At 38.4% G+C, this 23215-nt stretch overlaps 1 protein-coding gene across 1 annotated transcript; it reads left to right on the top strand.

Moving 5' to 3' along the window:
* Nucleotides 1–7722: 7722 nt before the first annotated feature.
* LOC149234818 (uncharacterized) lies at nt 7723–20312 on the top strand. Its single transcript, XM_089371951.1, has 3 exons — nt 7723–8664; nt 17635–17810; nt 17903–20312. The coding sequence occupies exons 1-3, from the start codon at nt 8013–8015 to the stop codon at nt 20039–20041; spliced, it is 2967 nt and encodes a 988-aa protein (XP_089228077.1). The 5' UTR covers nt 7723–8012; the 3' UTR covers nt 20042–20312.
* Nucleotides 20313–23215: the final 2903 nt, after the last annotated feature.

The following is a 23215-nucleotide window of genomic DNA, read 5'->3' as shown; positions in this document are numbered from 1 at the left end:
TAATCTAACATCACCACCACTCACATCCTCAAATTAATATACATCTCGTGTCAAATAATTGCTATCACATACACATCTATCTTCAAGCACATTAAATGAACATATCTAACATGACCTAATAATATACACATCAACACCAACATATAAAGTAACATAAACATGAACAAAAGAAATGATATATATATATATGTGTGTGTGTGCGTGTGTGTGTGTGTATAAACAAGTCAAACAACTTCTTTCAAATATATTATACAACAGACGTAGTAGTGGCAACCTGGTATGTAGCAGAAGATGATGGATGGTCAAGTAATGCCTCAACAGTTGAACTATGAGGTGGAAGAGAAGGTGGTTGATCTTCTCTCTCAGTAGAAACATGAGGCACCTCCTCTTGTTCTAGGATGTGATCATCAAGCAAATGATGAGGAGGTGTACTACAAGAAGGATCAACAACACCCTGACCATGATCTATTGGGGTAGTACTACCAAAAGGATCACTGACACCTTGACCATGATCCAATGAGGTTGTACTACTAGAAACATGATCACCACCCTCATCATGTCTAACGAGTTAGCACTGCGTGAAGACTCATGTGACGTATCTGACGCATGCCCTGCATCCCTCCTCACTGCTAGTAACCTGCTAGCTCTAATGATATGACGTATAAGACTCATCATATCACGTAGACAATCCCTCAAGAGCTCCATGAACCTAGGATTTATGCTAATTTCTCTAGACCTCACAGGGCATACTCCCTCCTCAACCAAAACCCTAAACAATCAGTTGCAATAGTCCATCCTAAATTTGAGACCAGCACTATGGGTTCGCACACCGTGCCCCTTTGCAATTGATCAGGATGTCCCTCACCCACTGGGGCCTCGCTCATATCCACATCATCCCTCTAGTGGGGGAGGAGGCACGTCCCCAACAAATGAGCCGATGTCTACAAAATATTTAGTACACAACAATAATTAGACAATTTCATTAAAAAAATTAATAAAACAAGTTAAAGAACGTGCTAGATAAATTTTATTCTAATTAATTAAGACAAAATGAAACTATATTAATTTAAAGAAAAAAAATATATTACCTCTATCATCTGCAAGATCATCCGGTGTGAAGATGATGTTTCGACACAGTCTCCAATCCATCCTTGCATGCATGCCTGGCACCAATATAAACATGTGGTCAGCCTCACTGGATAGTAGCGCCAGTGCTTGGGCAGAAATCCTGGTCAGATACTCCAGCAAGCTCCTCTTGGGCATCATCTTGCCCCACATGCCCATCCGCACCTCAGTCATCAACCTAGGAGGGTGATGATCAAAAGTAGGCCTCATCTCTAGAAACCTCTCAAAAACAAAAATCTCTGAAGTGAAAGGGAAGTTCGCCCTCCCATGTTTCATCGCATGACATCTACCTAAAGCCCTACAAAACTGTCATAAAAAATGGCAGACCATTTAATACATTGTGGCACCTGCATAAAAGAATCAACATAAAATAAAAGAAAGAAACTAATGTGCTGCCCATCACTAGTAGAATGTGTAATGGTGATCACTAATAATGAGAGGCGCCTAACCTCCCGTACGAAAAAAGAAGAATTTGTAGCTATCCACCATGCACCTGAAAATATGTTGGATGGACTACATGAGCTCCAACATATCTATGAGAGTAGACAAGCTAACTCTCAGCCGCAACACCATGGGGGCCAGCAGGGAACTCAGGAAAATCCTCCCCTCTCCTGGATAGACCAATGATCAAATATATGTCCTCCTCAGAGGTCCTATACCATGTGTCAAGACTGACACAAAAAGACTATTGGTGGACATCCCACCGACAGATCAGTTATGCCAGCAAACCAGAGTGTGCCTTCAAGGATGTAGCCTCCTCATAGTACTTAAGGAGGCCTACATTCCTCAAGAGGACTCAGGTTGTTGTGCTAATAGGGCGAGGGTATAAATCTCTCTCCCTCTCTTGTGCCTCCCATGTTCAAACCATATTGTATTGGTTTTCCATTTCCTCCTACTACTCCTTTTATTGACGTCTTTGCTATATGATTGACATATAAAATACATCAACCTCATACATAAAAAATATATATATTTTTTATTAAATGAAAAATGTATTTATAAATATAGACATATAACTTTCAATTAAAAAAAACAAATCATCCCTGGTGCGCCCAAAAAACAGTAATGCACCCGATCCAGTGTGTTATATAACCGAAAAGCACTAGAAACAATGCGTGCATACATATGACACACCGCTTTTGGTTCGAATACATAAATTTTCAACGTGGTGCATCCGACAACATTATGCACTGATGCGTAAGTATAACCTTATCACACTGGTATGGAACATTCAAGTTATTGAACACATCGAGCTATACTTTTTTTAATATTATGTTTGTGGTGTGTTGGGTAAATATAAACACACCAGAAGTAACCTAAAAACTTATGCACCAACATACAATTTATAGTTTTTCCCAGTGCATTGTAATTTATGAAACACATCGATAACACAATGATACATTTAGTTTATGCACCAAACGATGGTGCACCTTGTAAATTTATAGGGTGCATCACTATCAATGCGAGCCGAACCTGTCAAATGTACCACGTAGGAAAAAAAACATTGGATTTTTTGACCTAATTTGCTAAATTAGAGAAAACATAGACATAACCTAGACATTTGGTTGTAGAGAAGGCATAATTGACATGTAAATGAGAAAAACAAATTTCACCACCGTTTGAGAAAAATGGAAAGCCACACACTAAGCACGGTATGGAAGGATGGTGAGCAAGAAAAGCACCGACGACAAGGCGCTTGCGGAGGCAAGAGTGGCACCGGTGCTTCAGAGCTCCACAACATTGGAAAAGGTAAAAATGGAATTTACGGTTGGCAGGTTTTTTTATTTAACCTTGTTTTAGTGCATTATCATGACAACATATGTGCAAACTATTTCCAAGAGCACCACATTTTTTTAAAACTAAAAACCCTATCGTGATACTCTTGTTGAGACACACAGAGGCGTTCTTATACATGAACCATACCAGTGCTTCGTGGGAATATAACACCACATTTTTTTAAAATTAAAACCCTGCTAGCAGTGCCCTTTATAATACACATTAGGGTGTTTTAATACATAAACAACATCGATGCTTCATGGGAACTTAGTGCACCACAATTTTTTTATTTAAAGAAAATAACTCTAACACAGTGCACCATGTTCTAGGAACCAGTGCATATGTGTATTTGAAAGAACCGATGCGTTTTTATAATATAGACACATTGTTCAAGAAACATCCGCTAAAACATTCACCCGCCCACCTTCGCTAGTGACCTCCGCTACAAAGGCATTTTTGGGCTATTTTTATGGGCACTTCCGCAAAAACCTCAGGTAGAAGGTATTTTCCTTGTAGTGAGTAGAAAAGTGTTGAACTCCAACAACTATTTCTTCATCACCATTCCAAGAACTATATTTCACCTATTTTAAACCTTCTAATTTGTTGCGAAACACACTGATTCCTTTGATTCTTCATCCTTCGAATTCCACGACAAATCTACTTCATCCAACTCCATGTTCGATAAGCTCTAGACAACAACTCTACAAGCCTAAATTGGTCTAGGCCATCAACTCACCAGGCCCAGATATCCTAGTCTTCAGAAACCCATAGTAATTTATGAAAACAATTTCAAAAAGTAAACTTTACAACCTTTTCACCTTATCACTGCATTTAAGGAGCAATTGTTGGTTTTAGGGATTCTTCGGTCCTTAGTTTAGAGTTTGGAAAGAATCATAAAACCACCCTTTATTTTTATTTTTATTTTCTGTCTAGGCCATCAACTCACCATGTCCATCTTAAAAAACCAAAGGTTTTATTAACTTATACATTGTACTTAATTATGAAATCAATTTCAACAAATGTACTATGTAGTGTTTTTGCTTATTAAGGCAGAAACAACTACCACTATTCCACATGGTAGAACCAATATTTCATAAATGCCACAAGGGCCAATATGTCTTCGAAGACTTGAACCCATGCTACTTAGGACACAAATCATGAACCATACCACTTGAGCTAAGTTAATAGGCCTAAACATAAAATTAACATGCAAACTAAATTCAATAATATATATATATATATATATATATATATATATATATATATATATATATATATGAAAGACACAATCTAACTTATAGAGGAAATGACTTTTAACCAAATTTCTAGTTAATTTTAACCAAAATCCATTTAGAAACTTGGATTTAAGTTGTTTAATCTAAATTCCAGTGCTCCAAGGGGTTTTTGAAGGTGTTGAATCCATTTATACATTTAAAAATGCATTTTAAACAACAAAAAATCACATTCTTTATTAAAATTGTTTTGTTGGATTTCTGTAAAAAAATTATTTCATCTATATGTTAGACTTTGTGTATATTAAACATACATCCAAATTAAACATACTTCAATATATTTAAAGTAATATAATATTAAAAACTAATATAAAAATTTAACCTAATAAGAATTAATAAACTTTACACTTGTTTATATGTTGTTCCTATCTATTTTTTATGTAACTATTTGTTGAAATTATGATGGGCATGATAACATTCTTTGTTGTAAAGAAGACTGCAACCCTATTTGGTTTACAGAAGAGAGTAATCATCAATGGGAAAGAATTTTAGAGGACAAAGGCCATAATCTCTTTGGTGAACAATTGCTTACTCCATGTGGGGCTTTCGATTCAATCATTTGTAATGGCTTGACTAAATAGGCAAAGTCCGGTAATTTCACTTACAATACTTACAATGGAGTAAGAGTAGTAGATTATGTAATTTGCTCGCATGGTTTGTGTGAGAAAATGGAGGAAGTTTTGATTGGAGATCAACTTTGGGACTTAAAATCAGATTACAAGCCAATTTATTTAAGTTTCTCTTGGATTGGAAAGAAGCAATTAGATTCAAAAACTCAGTGTGTTCAACAAAATCTCCCAAAGGGCAGAATTCTTTGACTCCAAAAAATTATAATACCTTCAAAATGATGCTAGAGAGGCTCTTTGAGAAGGAGAAAATCCCAATTCATGACCTTCATAGTCGTGTTAACGCATTTAATTCAAAGCGCACTTGCAGAGTGCAAAAAAGAAAAAATTAAGAAGTCTAAAACAATTGATTTCTGATTAATGCTTGGTTTGATGAAGAATGCAAAAAGGCAAGGAGAATGTGGAAAGAGTCAAACAAGGATAACATAAAGCTCAAATCTTACAAGCAGATATTAAGAAAGAAAAAGTCTGATTTCATGGTTTCAAGGAGGGAAGAACTAATCTTCCTTGGGAAAAATAATCCCAAATTATTTTGGAAGGAGTTGCAACCGAGAAAAATGCAAACTAAAAATAATATTACAACTTCTAAATGATTTGACTATGCAAGACAACTCTATGAGTAGGATCCCAAGGTTGACCCTCCCCCCTTGGTCAACACTAATACTGAACTCTTCACGGTGCAAGAGGTAGAGATGGGTATCAAGAAGTTGGGTTTTGGAAAAGCAAAAGACTTAGTTGAACTCCAAGCAAAGTATCTAAAGTGGGGCACAAAGATTCTTGCACCTCACATTACAAAAAATTTCAACAACGTCATACAACAGGAGTTCCCCTTAGATTGGATAACTAGTCTAGCAATACCTCTTTTCAAGAGTGGTGACGTCAATAATCCCTCCAATAATATGACCATAATGATAAACCCTTTGTTTGCAAAGTTATTTGGAAGAATGCTAGAAAATAAAATCAACAAGTGGTCAGAAGAAATAGATAAGTGTGCTAAAGGGCAAGTAGGTTTTAGACCTAAACATTCCACAATTGATCATTGTATAACTTTAAGGCACATCATTGAAAAAGTTTGGGAGAAAAAGGAAGAAGTCTTTTGTTGCTTTGTTGATTTCAAAAAAGCATTTGACACAGTTCCTAGGGATAAGCTTTGGAACAAAATGGAGGAACATGGGTTCCTAAACATTTTAGAGCAGTTGTGCATAGGCTGTATGAAGAGGTGAAAGTCAAAATTAAAACTTTAGCAGACATTTTGAAAGTTTTAGAAGTGATATCAAGGTCACACAAGGTTGCCCACTGTCTCCTACCCTTTTTGGTCTATATATCGACAAACTTGAGGAGTGGTTAAAATTAGAAGGGGGTGATGGTATCTATTTGGGCAAGTTTGTTTTAAGACTTCTTTTGTATGCATATGACCTTATTTTGATTGTTAAATCTGCTCTTGGTTTGCAAGAGCACTTACTATCCCTTGAGCATTTTTGTAGAAGGGTGGGGATGCAAGTCAATATTAGCAAAACAAAAGTAGTGGTTTTCTCTAAAAAAAGAAAACATAACCAACATAAGTTCTACTTTGAAGGCAACATTCTGGAAAAAGTTGCAGAATACAAATACCTCAGAATTGACTTCAACAAAAATCTAAACTGGGATGGTTGTAGAAAGAAAAGAACTTTGGTGGGGGGGGGGGGGGTTTGGAAAACCACTCAAACTCTTTTTGGGCTTCTAGTGATTATGGTGATTCTCTATGGTTGTGAATTGTGGGCCAACAGTACATCCGACATGCAATGGAAACAAATTGAGAAAATTTAGAAGCGTTTGATTACAAACAAATTCAAAATTAAAAGTGCAGTTCCTTATGCTATCTTGTTAAGCGAAACAGGGGTTGCTCCTATTGAAGCAATTGCTATGGTGCGAGTCATAACGTATTTAAAAAAACTTGAGCAAATGGAAGAGGACAAATGGCCTAAGGTTGTCTTTAATGACATATTGTGCAAAATAAAAAAGACTCAGATGCAACAAAATAACAAATGGTTTAGTAAATGGGGTATTTGCTTGAACACATGTCCCATAAGCAGTGAAAAGATAAAAACTTTTGTTATGGATAAGTTCCACAAGCCTACTTGGGATAAGGAGCTAGGGGGAAAGACAAAGTACTATATTGAAGTGTTTAATTCCACTCATAATCATCAACAAAAAGTGTACATAAAGATCAATATTCCTTGGAGAGCCAAAATTATTATAGTTCAATTAAGGACTAATTCTCATCAACTTTGTTTGGAAACAGGGCGTTGGAAAAAGCCAAAAGAAGTGTTGGAGGAAAGAGTATGTATTTTTTGTTGTTCCAGAAAAGTGGAAACAGAAAAGCATTTCATTTCAGAATGCGAGACCTTCAAAGACAACAAGGAAAGTTATGCAGATATTCTAGCAACTAGCTCTTGGGATAATCTATTTAGCAAGGAGTTTATTATGAAACTTAATAGGAACCCAGGCCGAATACATCAACCAAATGAAAAAGCAATATGTCCCATAGGCTATCTTTAGTCTCATAGACATTAAAATAATTTTCTTTTTTTCTTTCTTACACATGACTTGTGTTGTGTAAAGACTACAATAGCAACCATTATTGACACTAAATGAATATAATTTTTATATTTCACCATTCAATTTAAATCCACATAAAATTACTAATCAATGAAAAAAACAACTTAAATTTAAAAAAAAATTAATTTTTTTTTTTTTAATTTTTTCTGATATTTTTTGAACTCTCACACAATGGACTCCACCAGAGGGGAATTCTTTACCTCATAAACCCAAGGAAACTTAAGAGCAAATGACTTGGCACACAGACCTTCAACGAAGAGGGCTAAAGTGTACACCCTTTATTCTTTTATGGCGAAGCCCACCACACAAGATTGGGAAAAACTTGATGCAACCCGGCCCGAATAAAAGGCCCGCCGAGGCCTATATGCACACTCTTTTCCACTGGCGAAACAGATTCATGTTCTCTTTATCACAGTTTCAGCTTCTGAAAATCATTGTCTCTTTGGATTTACAAGCAGTAGCAATGGCGGTAGCAGATCCCGCGATGGAATATCTCCAACGCATTCGGTCAGTGATGTAATCCTTCGACGAGTGTCTGTCCCAGTTGTGCAAAGACAACATCAGCGAGTCAGCCCGCGATCTGCGGAAGAACCTGATGGAGTCTTATCATGACCTCCATAAAACCCCGCAGTCGAGGCACAAAACCCTAAATATAAAGGAGAAAAGACCAGAAGAAACGGTAACCACGGGCCAGAGCCAAGAGAACAAAACATCAAAGGTTACTGGTTCAAATCACGCATTCAATAAAGATGAAGTTCAGAGCGGCTCTGAGATCGAAATCCTCTGCGGTAAAGCTGACGACAATGGCCTCAGAAATTACGTAGTGGACCACATGAAAAAACGGGTAGCCCTGCAGAAAGAATGGTTCGTGGCGGTCTTTAAATCCCCGGTTGCGGCAAAGCTGGTGATGAATGCTTTGGAGCCCCCATTTTCTTGGGGTAGAAAGGCCTGCACTGGGCTATTGGAAAGCCTTTACCGCATTTTTGGTAAGGATGACAGTTGTGATTTTCCCTCGGATGTCAAGGATTTGGCCCGAGAGATTGCCAAGGCTTGGAAAGATAGGATGAATCTGAAGGATAATACTAGTCGTTCCGGGAGGGCGAATGTTTTCGCCTTCCTGAAGCTCTTGGCCACGTTTAAGATCGCGGCGGACTATGAGAGGAATGAGCTTTGGGGGCTACTGTTGGCTGTTTCGAGAAACGCGCAAAATCTAGTGCGTTGTCTTAGATTGTCTCCTAACGTATCAGGTTAGTGCCTTGATTAAATCTCCTGGTTTTAAACATCAGATAAAAAGTCCCGCATCAAGCGAGTGTAAAGTCCCACATCAACAGTTCTGAGATAAAGGTGCTTTATGAATTACTACATGCACTAAAAGCAACTTTGCCAATTCTGAAATTGGCTTGTGGTTGCAGGTCCCCAGAGCTTATGTGCTAGTTTGCTCTCTCGCTGCCTCACTTTGGCTGTACTAAAACTGTTTAGAAGTCTTTGTGTGCATTGTGTGTCCTCTTCACTGTGTTTGTTGTGACGTTTCCTTACTTGCAAGCAACCTAAGTATCCCAGTGCCATACCTCCTGAAAAGGCAAACCAATAAATATACGAACTTTCATTGACTAAACGGCCGTGGCAAGGGTGCTTTTCGGTCAAAATTACCTCGGGACATATAACCCAAGCAACAACTGCTTATACATATCTCTGGGAAATTAGAACTTTCACTTGACTAAGCGGCCAATGCAAGGGTGCTTTTCAATCAAAATTACCCAGGGACATATGACCCTAGAAACAACTGCTTATACATAACTCTATGGAATTCAGCTTTAGTGTGTGCTTGACATGTTAGCATCTTCACTGCTTAACCAGAAGACAGTCAGCAATGAAGCTTTTTTCAACAACCATTTAATTTGTTTCCTTTCTTATACAAAACCATCCACAACAAAGCTTTTTTCACAACAATTTAATTTTTTCCCTTTTTATAAACTCTTTTTTTAAACAACCATTTAGTCTGTTTTCCCTTTTACAAAACCATGAACAATAAAGCTTTTTTCCAGATGCATTCCAGATGCATAGCCAGCAGCGAGGGTAGTGGCATAGACAACAACAAAGTTAGTTGACCATGTGTGAAAGAAATAAATCCATCCTCTTAAGAACATGTTGAAATTGATCCGTACCCGGTTAGAGATCGTTTCCTGTCATTTTTCTTTTCTATTTTTCAAAATGTTTCCTATCATCACTGTGTGGCAAATCCTTTACAGTATATATATTTGACTTGGAAAATAAATCCACCCACTTAAGAACATGTTGATCCATATCCGGTTAGAGATCGTTTCCAATCATTCTTGTTTTTTCTTTTACAAAATGTTTCCTATCATCACTGTGTGGCAAATCCTTTAGAGTAAAATATGTTTGACTTGTAACATTCCAGGAAGATCTTTCTGCTGAAAAGCCACGGGCGTGGTTGATATATTTTTCCAAATTCCTCCCGAAGTTGCACCTGCCCCCACCCACATGAAACTGTTACTTTAATGGGTGAAATGGTGCATGAGGGCCGAAGTACGTCATTGGGGCTTTGAACGTTGGTGTGGGGTATGAAACATGTTGGTAATTGACAACAAATTAATGTAAATGTAAATTTGGGTAAATTGTATTAGTTATTGACAAGTTAGCTTCATACCGAATCAATAGTTATGTAACTGAGGAGGCTCATATAAAACTGATGAATGCCTGAATTATTGTAATGGAGAATCATTTCATTGATTGAATAGAAATTCCAATCCCTTGCCCCGTGGATGTTTCCTTGACACTCTGTCAGGGTTTTACCATGTAAATCTTGAGTTATTACTTGTATGGTTGTTGTTGGTTTCATTTCTTTCTTGTTTTGTAACCTCCATTAACTACAAATGGTATCAGAGCGAGTTGGAGGTGAATGTTGGTGTTAAAGAAATCCAGAAGTCTGCGTGTTAAAGACTAGAAGCGAGGTGGAGGTGTCTCGAGCGAGGAGTCTACGCTGCCAAACTAGAACCTGACTCTCTGCGTAGCAAAAACGGGAAGACTCCAAGGTGAGCTGCAAGAGGTGATCGACCGTAGCAAAAAAAAAAACACAAGTCTCTGCTCTGCATGCGTGTGCCTGTAGCAAAACTTGCTCTATGTAGCAAAATGGTGGCACATTGTTCAAGGTTTGTTGCTGGCCCTGTTCAGAACCTGTGTGGAGCGAGGAGGCCCGTTAGTGCTGCTGCGTGTTACCACTGGCCCTGTCTAGAGTCTGCGTGGACCATTACCATTGCTGGCTGTCCAGAAGAACTGGAGTCTGCGGAGCAAGGTTGCTGGTCGAGGAAGCCAGGTGGAGGCCCTATCCAGGTCGTGGAGCAAGTGTTGCTGCCTATTGCTGGCCAACTTCTGCGTGCTGCCAGAGCCGTCAAGGAGGTTGCTGCCATTGCTGGCCCTGTCCAGGACCCGTCGAGGAAGCTCCTGCCCCTGCATATGAAGGGACCTGCATGGAAGGTGGAAGCAGCGTAGCCTGCGTGTGAAGGAAGCCTTGCGTGGCTGCATGTGAAGGGAGGGACCTGCGTGTTAGCCAAGGAAGCCCTCTGGCTCGGTGTGTCGAGCAGAACCGCAGTGCTGCCCCTGCGCGTGAAGGGACTTGCGTGGAAGTCCTTTGGCCCGAGCTATTGTTGGCCATTTGCATACTAAAAACGAGTATTTTTTATTTTTATTTATTTATTTATTTTTTTTACAGTTGAAGGGTTTTTTTTATTTAATATAAAAAGGGGGCAATATATATATATTTTTGGAAGAGTTACACGAAAATTTGAATAGGGATTTGTTTTTAAACAAAAAAAAACTTAGAATTGTAGAAAAGAGTTCTTAGACTTCTGAAGAGGAAACCCTAAACCCTTCTTTTTCTAAAGAAACCTAGTTAAAAGAAGGATTTATAGGAAGAAAATGGCCAAGATGTTAAATGCAAAGTTTGAGGTGGAGAAATTCACTGGCAAGAGCAACTTTGCTCTATGGAAACTGAAAGTTAGGGATTTTCTAGTGCAACAAGGGTTGCACAAAGCATTAGACGGGGCAAATAAGAAACCTGCTAGCATGAAAGATTCGGACTGGGAGGACTTGGATGTCCGAGCTCTTAGTACCATCAGGTTATGCTTGGCGGATGAAGTTCTCTTCAACATTGTTGAAGAAAGTACAGCTTCAAGCTTATGGGAAAAACTAGAAAAACTATATATGACAAAGTCGTTAACCAATAGAATTTATTTGAAAAGACAATTGTACAGTCTTCGAATGAAGGAGGGTTCAAAAGTTGCAGAGCATTTAAATGTTTTTAATACACTTATATGCCAATTAGCAGATATGGAAGTTAAAATTCAGGAAGAAGACAAAGCTATAACCTTGTTGTGTTCTCTGCCCGAGTCATGGGACCACTTCGTAACTTCAATCAGTTTGAGCACCACTGATTCTTTGAAATTTGAATCAGTTGTGGGAGCTCTCTTGTCTGAAGAAGTACGAAGGAAATCCAGTATTGAAACAGCAACATCAGAAGCCATGATAGCTAGAGGACGGTCAAAGGAAAGAGGAGAAAAAACAAGGGGGTCTTCCAGATCTAAATCAAAGGGAAAGAAGTGTAAGGCAAAATGTTGGCACTGCAATAAAATTGGACACCTGAAGAAAGACTGTTGGAAACGAAAAGAGTCTGATAACCCGAAGAAGGAAGCAAATCAGGTTGATTCAAGTATGATAGACGAAGTTTTATCTGCTGAAGAATTATGTATGATAGATGAAACTTCACCTGTATGTAATGTCTCTCAGGGTTTTGAAAGCTGACTGTTAGAATCTGGTGCTTCTCATCACATGTGTCCACACAGAAATTGATTTACTTCATATGAAGATGTAAATGGTAGTTCTGTGTTTATGGGTAATAATGTATCATGTCAGACTGTTGGGATGGGAAATATCAGGATTAAAATGTATGATAACACAGTTAGAACATTAACTAGTGTTAGACATGTACCTGAATTGAAGAAAAATTTGATTTCTTTGGGAGTGTTGGATTCAGATGGTTATAAGTTTACAGGTCAGAATGGGGTGCTGAAAGTCTCTAAAGGCGCCCTAGTTGTTATGAAAGCAGAAAAGGTCGGAAATCTTTACAGACTCAAAGGAAGTACTTAGGTCAGTGAAGCAGCGATTGTGTCAGAAAAAGAAGAAGAAGGTACTCGCCTATGGCATCAACAATTGGGTCACATGACTGAGAGAGGTCTTCAGATATTGATGAAACGTAAATCTCTTCCCGATCTGAAATTTTTGAAGTTGGATTTCTGTAAACATTGCGTGTATGGAAAACAGTGTAAACAGAGATTTAAAACTGGAAATCATAATAGTAAAGATATTTTAGACTATATTCATTCTGAACTGTGGGGCCATCTCCTATTGTATCATATGGAGGTGCTCTATATTTTTTAACGTTTATTGATGATTTCTCCCGTAAAGTTTGGGTCTTTATGTTGAAAAAGAAAGTTGATGTATTCAATATCTTTAAACAATTTAAAGCAATGTAGAGAAAAGAATAGGCAAATCAATTAAATTTTTAAGAACTGACAATGGTGGTGAATTCACTTCAATAGAATTTGAACAATACTATAAGGATGAAAGAATTGTTAGACACAAAACTGCTGTTTATACTCCTCAGCAAAATGGTGTTGCTGAATGTATGAATCAGACTCTTATGGAAAGAGTCAAAAGCATGATCAACAATGCTAACTTGCAAAAGGAGTTGTGGGCAGAAGCAGTATCCACTGCTTGTTATTTAGTTAACAAATCACCTTCAGTAGCAATTAATTGTAAAATTCCTAAAGAAGTTTGGTTAGGTCAGTCTTGTGATTATTCACATTTAAGGATATTTGGTTGTGATGCTTATGCTCTTATTCCTAAAAATCAGTGTTCAAAATTAGATCCAAAATCGAAATGTTATGTCTTTGTTGGGTATGACTATGCGGTGAAAGGATACAGGTTGTGGGATCCTACATCGCGGAAGATAGTCATTAGTAGAGATGTAACATTTGATGAATCTTCTTTTTTAAAATCAAATGTTGAAAGAATTGAACAGGAACAGGTATCGCCAAATCAACAAATTCAGTTGGAGGCTAGATCTTTCGGTGACAGTCAAAAGGAAGAAGAGACTTCTGGAGAAAAAAGTGTTGAAGATACAAAGGAAACTGCTGAAGTTTCTGAACCAGTTCAGAGACTAGTCACTCTAAGAAGGTCTACAAGGGAAAGAAAAACTCCCAAAAGATATGAAGATTCTGCTTCATCTTTTGCTTTGATTACTGAAGATGGGGAACCTTCTTGTTATTAGGAAGCAGTAGATGATATGGATAGCGAAAAATGGAAAACGACTATGGAAGAAGAAATGGATTCCTTAGCCAAGAACAATACCTGGGATCTTGTAGAAATTCCTGAAGGGAGAAGTGTTGTTGGATGCAAATGGGTCTTCAAACAGAAATGGAAAGTTGATGGAAGTACCGAAAGGTATAAGGTGAAGGTCATGAAGATTTTTTCACCAGTTGTAGAACTTGTTTCTATTCATACTGTGTTGGCACTAATTGCATTACCTAACCTTGAGTTAGAACAGTTAGATGTTAAAACAACTTTTCTACATGGTGATTTGAATGAAGAGTTATATATGGAATAACCAGAAGGTTTTGTACAAGGTCACAACAGAAGATTAGTTTGCAAGCTCAGGAAATCATTGTATGGTCTGAGGCAGTCTCCCATACAATGGTACAAGAAGTTTGACTCCTTCATGGTGAGCCAGAACTTTATTAGAAGTGAGTATGATCATTGTGTATACTTCAAAAGTTTCAATGGCATATTCATTATCTTGGCTTTGTATGTTGACGATATGTTTATTGCAAGCAAAAGCATGGAAGAGATCAACAAGTTAAAGGCACAACTCTCTAGGACGTTTGATATGAAGAATCTTGGAGCAGCAAAACATATCTTGGGCATGGAGATACACAGAGACAGGAAAAATGGTAAGCTTTGGTTATCACAGCAGAAATATGTGGAGAAAGTACTTGAAAAGTTCTGTATGAACAATGTGAAACCTGTTAACGTTCCATTAGCTTCCCATTTTAATCTTTCTTCGGTTTTGAGTCCTAGAACTGATGAAGAAATGCAGTTTATGTCTCATGTACCATATGCAAATGCTGTAGGCAACTTAATGTATGCGATGATATCTACAAGACCTGACATTTCACATGCAGTTGGAGTTGTCAGCAGGGTCATGGCAAATCCAGGTGAAGAACATTGGTGAGCAGTGAAATGGGTGCTTCGATATCTAAGAGGCACAAGTGACCATTGCATCATCTTTAATGGTAGTGAAGGATCAGTCTGTGGATATGTAGATGCTGATTATGCAGGTGATTTGGACAAAAGAAGATCTACTACAGGTAATGTCTTTACTCTTGCAAGTGGAGCAGTTAGTTGGATGTCAAAGCTTTAAGAAACAGTTGCGTTGTCCACTATTGAAGCAGAATATATAGCTGCTTCAGATGCCAGTAAAGAAGCAATCTGGTTAAAGGGTCTACTTGATGAGATTGGAAGGACGCAGGAGAAAGTGAATGTACTTTGTGATAGTTAAAGTGTTATTCACTTGGCTACAAATCCTGCTTATCACAACAGAACCAAGCACATTGATGTAAGGTATCATTTTCTGAGACATGTGATCAATGGCGGAAAAGTAGCTCTTCAAAAGGTCCATACATGAGAGAATTGTGCAGACATATTCACAAATCCAGTTACAGTAGAGAAGCTGCGATGGTGTTTAGCTTCTCTTGGCTTGCAGAAAAGATGATGAATGGGCATGGGCAAGGGATTAGGAAAATTGTTGTCAAGGTGGAGTTTGTTGGTAATTGACAACAAATTAATGTAAATGTAAATTTGGGTAAATTGTATTAGTTATTGACAAGTCAGTTTCATACTGAATCAGCAATTATGTAACTGAGGAGGCTCATATAAAATTGATGAATGCCCGAACTATTGTAATGGAGAATCATTTCATTGATTGAATAGAAATTCCAATCCCTTGCCCCGTGGATGTTTCCTTGACACTCTGTCAGGGTTTTACCACGTAAATCTTGAGTTATTACTTGTATGGTTGTTGTCGGTTTCATTTCTTTCTTGTTTTGTAACCTCCATTAACTACAAAACATCCCCTTTAGCAACTAACCAAGATGCTCTCAACTTCCCATAACTTAGAAAAAACAAACTATATATATATATATATTATAAAAAAGAAAAATAGAAATATAATAGGCATTGTGTAAACATGTTATGTTTCAGAGATTTTGATGAATTTGGTGATTTTTTTGGCAAAATTTTAAATTGTGTTGTTTAAAATGGGTTTTTGACTGTATATATAGATTTAGCACTCTGAAAATTCTCTAGAGCACTCAAATTATAGAGAGTTTACAACTCAAACTTGTAATCCAAGAAATCTCTGCCAGATTCTAAGCAAATTAAACCAATAAATATATCAAAAACCCTTCAAAACATAAACAGATAAACTAAAACAAAAACAAAAACACTTAAACTCATGTTTAATAAACTAACTCTCATGGTCCTAAATCAAAGGAAATACGTTTCTAAAAACATTGTCTTTTATGTTTCATCAGCTCAATGTTTGATAAATGGCTGACATTTCAACTTTACAATGAGACATCCAAATTTCGTTCCCTAACATGACTGTTCAAGGATATCTACTCAAAGTTCAATAAGATAAGTTCCAAATATTGTCTAACGTGACCTTGGGTGAACATGGTTTTCAATGTTGTTAAATCATCCTCTTGAAAATTGAAACCTGTGCTTCAAATGCCTCCGAAATTAGCAGCTTAAACTACAAAGCTGAGATACCCATGTTACACATAAAAGTGTAACATTTATGTGAGTGCCAAAATTTGGCCTTGCTTTTATATCAAGTGTGATTATCAGTAAAATTACTACGAGTCAAATGCCTTTCCGACGACTGTTGTCGTCAAATCTCATATTTTCATAGTGTATCTTCTCAGTTCAACAGTCAAACTTGTGATCTTTGAGTGTTAGTTGACTATATCCAATCACTAACCTTTAAGCCAGAGACGTCCCTTATGTACCATCCCCTTATGTCAAGACCTACACGTCCCCTGTGAACTACGTCAAGGTCCGCTATTACACTTGCTGTCCACATAATGGACACAGCAAAGCAGCAAGGCTAAGGTGTCAGGAATCAGTTCTCAGAATTTAGTTCACCTAGTTCAGTGTTCACACTTCAGATTCCTGTGCAATTACAATGAAATGTAAATGAAAAGTGAATGTGGGTTGTTTATGTGTTTTTATAAGTTGAAAAAGGGTTTAGGAGATGGAAATATTAGGGTTACTTTTTCATTGATATTTTGCCTTTTACATGATATGACGAGAAATTTTCAAGGGCAGTGTCCAGTAGTGCCGAGCTTCCTGGACTACGCATTTAAGAGGGAAGACCCCTGTTCTCTCCCTCTCCATTTCCTGGTGTCTCTCCCACAAGGGTGTGCGGGGAAACATCCCCAGTGGAGTATCCATCCCAAGAGCACAGGAGAAATATGTAGTGCAGAAGCATGGCTATGCAAGAGTTTAAACTTTATATCATCCATTTAACCATGCACGAGTCTATGGCTTTGTTGTTTTGATTTTTGTGGTTCTTTGCATTCGATGTGGAGTTTCTGCACTGGTTTCATGCAGATGTATGATCTTGAAGTGAAGTCTCCAAATTGAGTTTTTTTTTTTAATATGTATTTAAACTGACGAGTATGAGTCCACGGGTTTTAGATAGATGGCGATCATGTGCTTTTGTTAAGACATTTATTAATGTGAAGTTACCCGTTCAATTCCCTGTTCCGATTGGGGTGATATATTAAATATGATGAAGATGTAGTTCTTCTATACTTACAAAAAAAACTGACGAATATGAGAGGTGTGATATCAAGGTGTCTCCACTGGCTTTTGGCAGCTCATTTCCTTGTTAAAATTCTTTGAATTTTGCCCGTTCTTTGTTGTTCTGTGAGAATTCAGAGTTGGGATGCTTTGAAAACTTTCCTGCCCACACCTCCTCAAACTAGAGGTATGGAGTTTCATCAGTAGGAGCTATTATGGAACATTTCTTATGGTTCTTTTAGATGTTTGCTGATCACAGGTTTTTGGTATTTATGCAGAATTTATCGATATGCTTTCCAATGATGGTCAACAGGTAGACGCCCTTAGATACGCTAATACATTTGGCATGTTGGACAAAATAGATCCTGTGGATTTGTTGACATCATATTTGAGAGATGTGGAGAAGGCTGGAAAGGAAGTTGTGACGAATGCACAAGGCATGGCTGCTTCTCAGGTTGTTACTGATGTTTATATCCTTTTTCTAAGATCAAAAGCTATTTGATGTAAATACTGAATTGGAAATGTATATTTTGATTTGTGTTGTAGGCACCAGATTATATGGCAAGACTCCAGCGTGATGAAGATATTAAGTTGAGGGCTGCCGTGAGAGATGTTATTGAGCTTCTCAGAAAGTATGGTTTGGATAGTCACGTTTTCGAAGACAAACTAAGAAAATTGGAACAGGAGAATGACCCAGAAGAACAACCAGAACCCGGAACCAAGGGCAAAAACAATGAGAGCAAAACATCAAAGGTAACCGTTCTAAATCCCGGCGTTTCAAATTTGGAACAGGAGGAAAAAGACAGATTAAAAAACAGCAAGAATGCTGGAAGAAACAGAACGAAAGCTGCTAAGAAAAATGCAAAGCAGGAAGAAGATGGAAAGAAAGCTGCTGAGAAAAAGCTACAGGAGAAAGAAGAGAAAGAAGACGGAAATAAAGGTGCTAAGAAAAAGGCAGAGAATATAGAAGAGAAAGAAGATGGAAATAAAGGTGCTAAGAAAATGGCAGAGAATATAGAAGAGAAAGATGGAAAGAAAGCTTCTGAGAAAAAAGCACAGGAGATAGAAGAGAGAGAAGACGGAAAGAAAGCTGCTGAGAAAAAGGCACAGGAAACAGAAGAGAAAGAAGACGGAAAGAAAGCGGCGGAGAAGAGGGCACAGGAGAAAGAAAAGAAAGAAGGTGGAAAGAAAGATGCTGAGAAAAAGGCACAGGAGAAAGAAGACGGAAATAAAGTTGCTGGGAAAAAGGCGCAGGAGAAAGAAGATGGAAAGAAAGATGCTGGGAAGAAGGCACAAGAGAAAGCTGGAAAGAAAAATGTTGAGAAAAAGTCACAAGACAAAGAAGATGGAGAGAAAGCTGCTGAGAAAAAGGCACAAGAGAAAGAAGAGCAAGAAGACGGAAAGAAAGATGATGCTGAGAAAAAGGCACAGCATAAAAGACGTCAATCTTTTGAGACGGGCTATAAGCTTTCGGAGAATGAAAACTATGCTTCAAAGAGTGCTAAGCATGCTTCATCAAATGAGATAACCAGAGTGGTTAAGCAAAAGGCAGAGCAAGAAGAAGATGGAAAGAAAGCTTCTGAGAAAAAAGCACAGGAGGAAGAAGAGGAAGAAGACGGAAAGAATGCTGCTGAGAAAAAGGCACAGGTTAAAGAAGGGAAAGAAGATGGAAATAGAGCTGCTGAGAAAAAGGCACAGGTTAAAGAAGAGAGAGAAGTCGGAAGAAAAGCTGCTGAGAATAAGGCACAGCATAAAAGACGTCAATCTTTTCAGCCTGGCTATGGGCTTTCAGAGCGTGAAAACTATGCTTCAAAGAGGGCTAAGGAGACAACCAGAGTGGTTGGTGGCATGGATAACTCAAAACCTTCACCCTACAACATTGATGGGGTTCAATATAACTATGGGTTGATTGGTCATGATCACCATCCATCAGCTTCTAGTGCCGCTAACACTGGGCTTCCTGCTGGTGCCTTTGCATCAGCACCTTCCATTGGAGCTCAAATAAATAATGAGAGAAGACGTCATGAAGGGAATCTCTTAGTTTTTGGGACTAGTAATCTAGCACCTATAGGATCATCATTGTACAGAGCTAGTGTCCCTGCTGGTCCTTTTGCAGTCCCATTGTCCAATGTGGCTGCAGTTAGTTATGATGGAAGAGGTCAGCAAAGCTATGCGATGAATTTTGTTGAAGTTGATAAAAATCATTTTAGAACATCAGTATATGGGACTAGGGATTTGTCAAATTCACTTGCCATGCAAAATAATTATAATTTTGGGGGAAGAGGTAAGGAAATCTATGAGTTGAATTTTGGGGAAATTCATAACAATCCTGTTAGAGCATCATCATATGTGACAGGTGTTTCGACAAACTCATCTGCCACTCAATGTCATTATGAGAGAAGGGTCCCAGAACTGTATACATCAACTTTTGGCTGTGATAATACGGCTGGCATTGGGTCATCTATATATGAATCAAATCTCTGTACGATTCCCTCCGGTGTGAACCACGGTAGTCATGAAAGAAGCCTTGGACAGTCTTCAAGTTTTGCTGGTCGAAATGCGGTTCCTGTGGAGCCATCTGGATTTGGATCTGCTCTTCCCACGTTACCACCTTCCAGTGTGAGCCAAGGTCACTTTGAGAGGAGAGGATCTGTTATAAATAAGTATACGTTCAACAGTGGGTAAACTTCTGATGATGAAAACACAACAGGACAGAGATCTGTATTAAATATTGTCCTGCTTATTGTAACCGTATAAAATTCTTATTCCGGCTGAACAAGATTTTTCTTCTGGGTGATCCAAGCACTGAAATTTCATTTGCTTGTGTTGGAAGACAAATTCATTCAGTGGAGGTGTACTTGCATACGATAGTGCAATTTCCTTCTCTATTATGAAATGTTAAAATAATCTCTTATTGATGGTGTGGATTATTATGCTGTTTATAACAAGGGACAAACGTGTCATTGTGTCTCATTGTCTGCTGGTTTGATTGTTGGGTTTCCTTTGACTGTGTTGATTGTGTCAAAGTATTGTAAGTAGGCAGGAGATTAACCTTACATTTAAAAAATTGTTTGAAAAAAGTTTAAAATAGTAATAAAAATACAAGTGAGGGCATGTGCACATATATCAACCTGATTTGTTTGATATAGCATGTTCTTGCAGGGAAGATTTCTTCCTATTTGGCAATACTGAAGGCCCTCAGACAGAGCTTGGGGATAGCTGAAGTTAGCTCGTGAAATAGGAAGCTGATGAGTGCAGAGTAGTGAAATATGCTTATATATATATACACTTTTGAATACTCATGCACTTTTTTGAAAAATTATATAACTTTATACATACACACCTGTTTGAATATGTCACATACCACCGTGGCCTAATTTTACAGTTGCCTACGAGGCTCCCATTCCTCAATTTAACTTTGTTAAAACTGGCAACTAGGGCCAAACTCCATGTGGGTCAGCTTATTTATGGTAGCGGATATTTTTATCGGATCCCTCTCATCGAGAGGTGTAGGATTGATCTAAAGATCATCCGATTCCGATAAGTATTTATGGAAATATGAATTTATTTTGATTATGAAATTATTATCAAGCCGACCAGCAACTTGAGTAGGCTCAGAAGCCCAATAGTCATGCCTATTCCAAATCTGCGTTTTAGTATAAATTGGTAAAGGCTTGAAGTCATTTGCACAACTATTCTTGGTGTGATCTCCTCCTCTCCATGTCTTGGGTTTTTGGTGCAGGAGAGAGACATCAAGGGTTATACGCTGGCCTACAAGTGAAGCCCTAAATTACAGTCATGAGAGACATTAAGACACAGATGAAGGGAGAGGATTCCAGTCGCAGTTAAGGGAGATCTTACCTACCCTAAACGCAGTGATGAAGGCCTTATACGCAGCCCTAAACTACAACCACGAGAAGCCCTAAACGCTGTAAGGTAAAGACTAATTAATGGCCTGAACCTGCTGTCTATTCTGCAGTCACAAAGAGGCATAGCCGCAGTAGGAAGGAGCCCTACCACAGGTTCTACTATGCAGCTATAGAAGATCTTCATACAGCCCTATATCCGCAGTTGAATACGTTGTACAGAGGAGGGCTAAACGCAGTCACAAGAGACCTCATCTATCCGCTGTTGAGGAGCCCTAATCCGCCACACTCAAGAAGATTTATACGCAAACCTATATGCTGCTTGAAGAAGCTTCAAACGCTGTCATGAAAAGGTATTAGAGCTACTTTGCTGTAGGTGACAACGTAGCCTATTCAAGGATTGTTTGGGCATGTTAGGACTGTGTGCAAGGAAGCTGATGACAACATGTTTGTGTAGAGGATACTGGAACTATAGCCTAGCTGCTTTGCTAGGCTGCAAGCCATGGCAAGCAGCTAAGGCTGATATGTATATGAACTAAATAATGAAGCAACAGAAGGATAGCAAGGGCAGCATGATGTATGAGATCATGGCCAACATGATGTATGAGATCATGAGCAGCATGATGTATGAGATTATGGGCAACGTGATGTATGAGATCATGAGCAGCATGATGTATGGGCAGCGTGATGATATGAGCATGGGCAACATAATGATGCATGATGATATGAGCATGGGTAGCATGATGATGAATGAGATCATGAGCATGGACAACTTGATGATGAATAAGACCATGGAAGATGCAGCATGATGAGCAACATGAAGATGAGAGCAACTCAGTCATCAAGGTTCAACACGTGATAGTACAACATGGTGTCACACAGTTATGTGCAACAAATGGACGAAAGGCAGCACTGTGATAGGTGGAGTGACCTTAGAGAGTTAGTGGAAACAATATGTCTTCAATTGATCTCATGCAGATATCAAAAGTCAAAGTGTTGACTTCTATTATAAATGTACTATCTCTCTCTCTCTTTCTTGCTGAACTTTGAAGAACATAAAAGAAGAATTGATCAAGGGTTTCCCCACATTGTGGGGTTTGTCCCTGGCTGGCGCTACATCTTGTGTCCTCTTGTCTTGGCTTGTATTCTGCAATTTATATTTATGTTCTATTTGCAGTTTACTTTAATGCTGATGTGATTGCTAACTGTGAAAATTTAAATAAATTGCTCTCGCATAGAACATACCTAAAATTAACATGGTATCAGAGCTGAGGTGAAGACAATGCCCAAGCAAGAGTGAAAGAGCAATCACCAAAGACAATTGGGACAAGACAAAAGGATCAATGGGTTCCTCATAATTCACCCAGGGTGAAGTCGAAGCAGAGAATATTATCAGAATGGCGCAGCGGAAGGTTCTAATGGCTTACCTAAAGATCACTTCATTGGAAAGTTCGGATCTAAGGGTGGAAGGAAAGACGGATGCCTTGGTTGCAATAAGTTCGGCCACTATGCGAAGGAGTGTTTGAATGGAAAAGGCATTTCTCTTGATAACCATAAACAAATCATTCCAGGGTCAAGGGAATGACAGGTAATATAGTTCATTAAGGAGAAATGGTTGACTCTTCAAAGAAAGCAAGGAACCCTAGTCACTTCATCGGATAAATAATCGTGGGATTATACTTGGAGCTGATACCACCTATCCCGGAAAGGGTGTAGGAAATGTCACCCCTCAATTGAATGAGGGTAACTCGATTCAATTACAGAATCTCTTTTATGTACCTGATTGTAAGAAGAACTTGGTGCCCATTTTAGCAATGGAAGTCAAAGGTTACAGGGTGGCACTCATTGATGGAAAGGTACGTGTTTGAAAATAGATTTTTCAAAGATGTTTTTGAGTTCAGGGCTATATCAAGTTGCAGGAAGTCCACTGGGGACCATGCCCTTTGACACAACACCAGAGGTCAGTAAGTCAGATGGTGATAGGGATACTTGA

The sequence above is a fragment of the Pinus tabuliformis genome, chromosome 8, assembly GCF_031772625.1.
Source record: "Pinus tabuliformis cultivar Carrire ecotype Pingquan chromosome 8, CPIR1, whole genome shotgun sequence".
Classification (NCBI taxonomy): domain Eukaryota; kingdom Viridiplantae; phylum Streptophyta; class Pinopsida; order Pinales; family Pinaceae; genus Pinus; species Pinus tabuliformis.
Note: the sequence above shows the minus strand (reverse complement) of the source record. Positions and strands in the feature narration are given on the sequence as shown.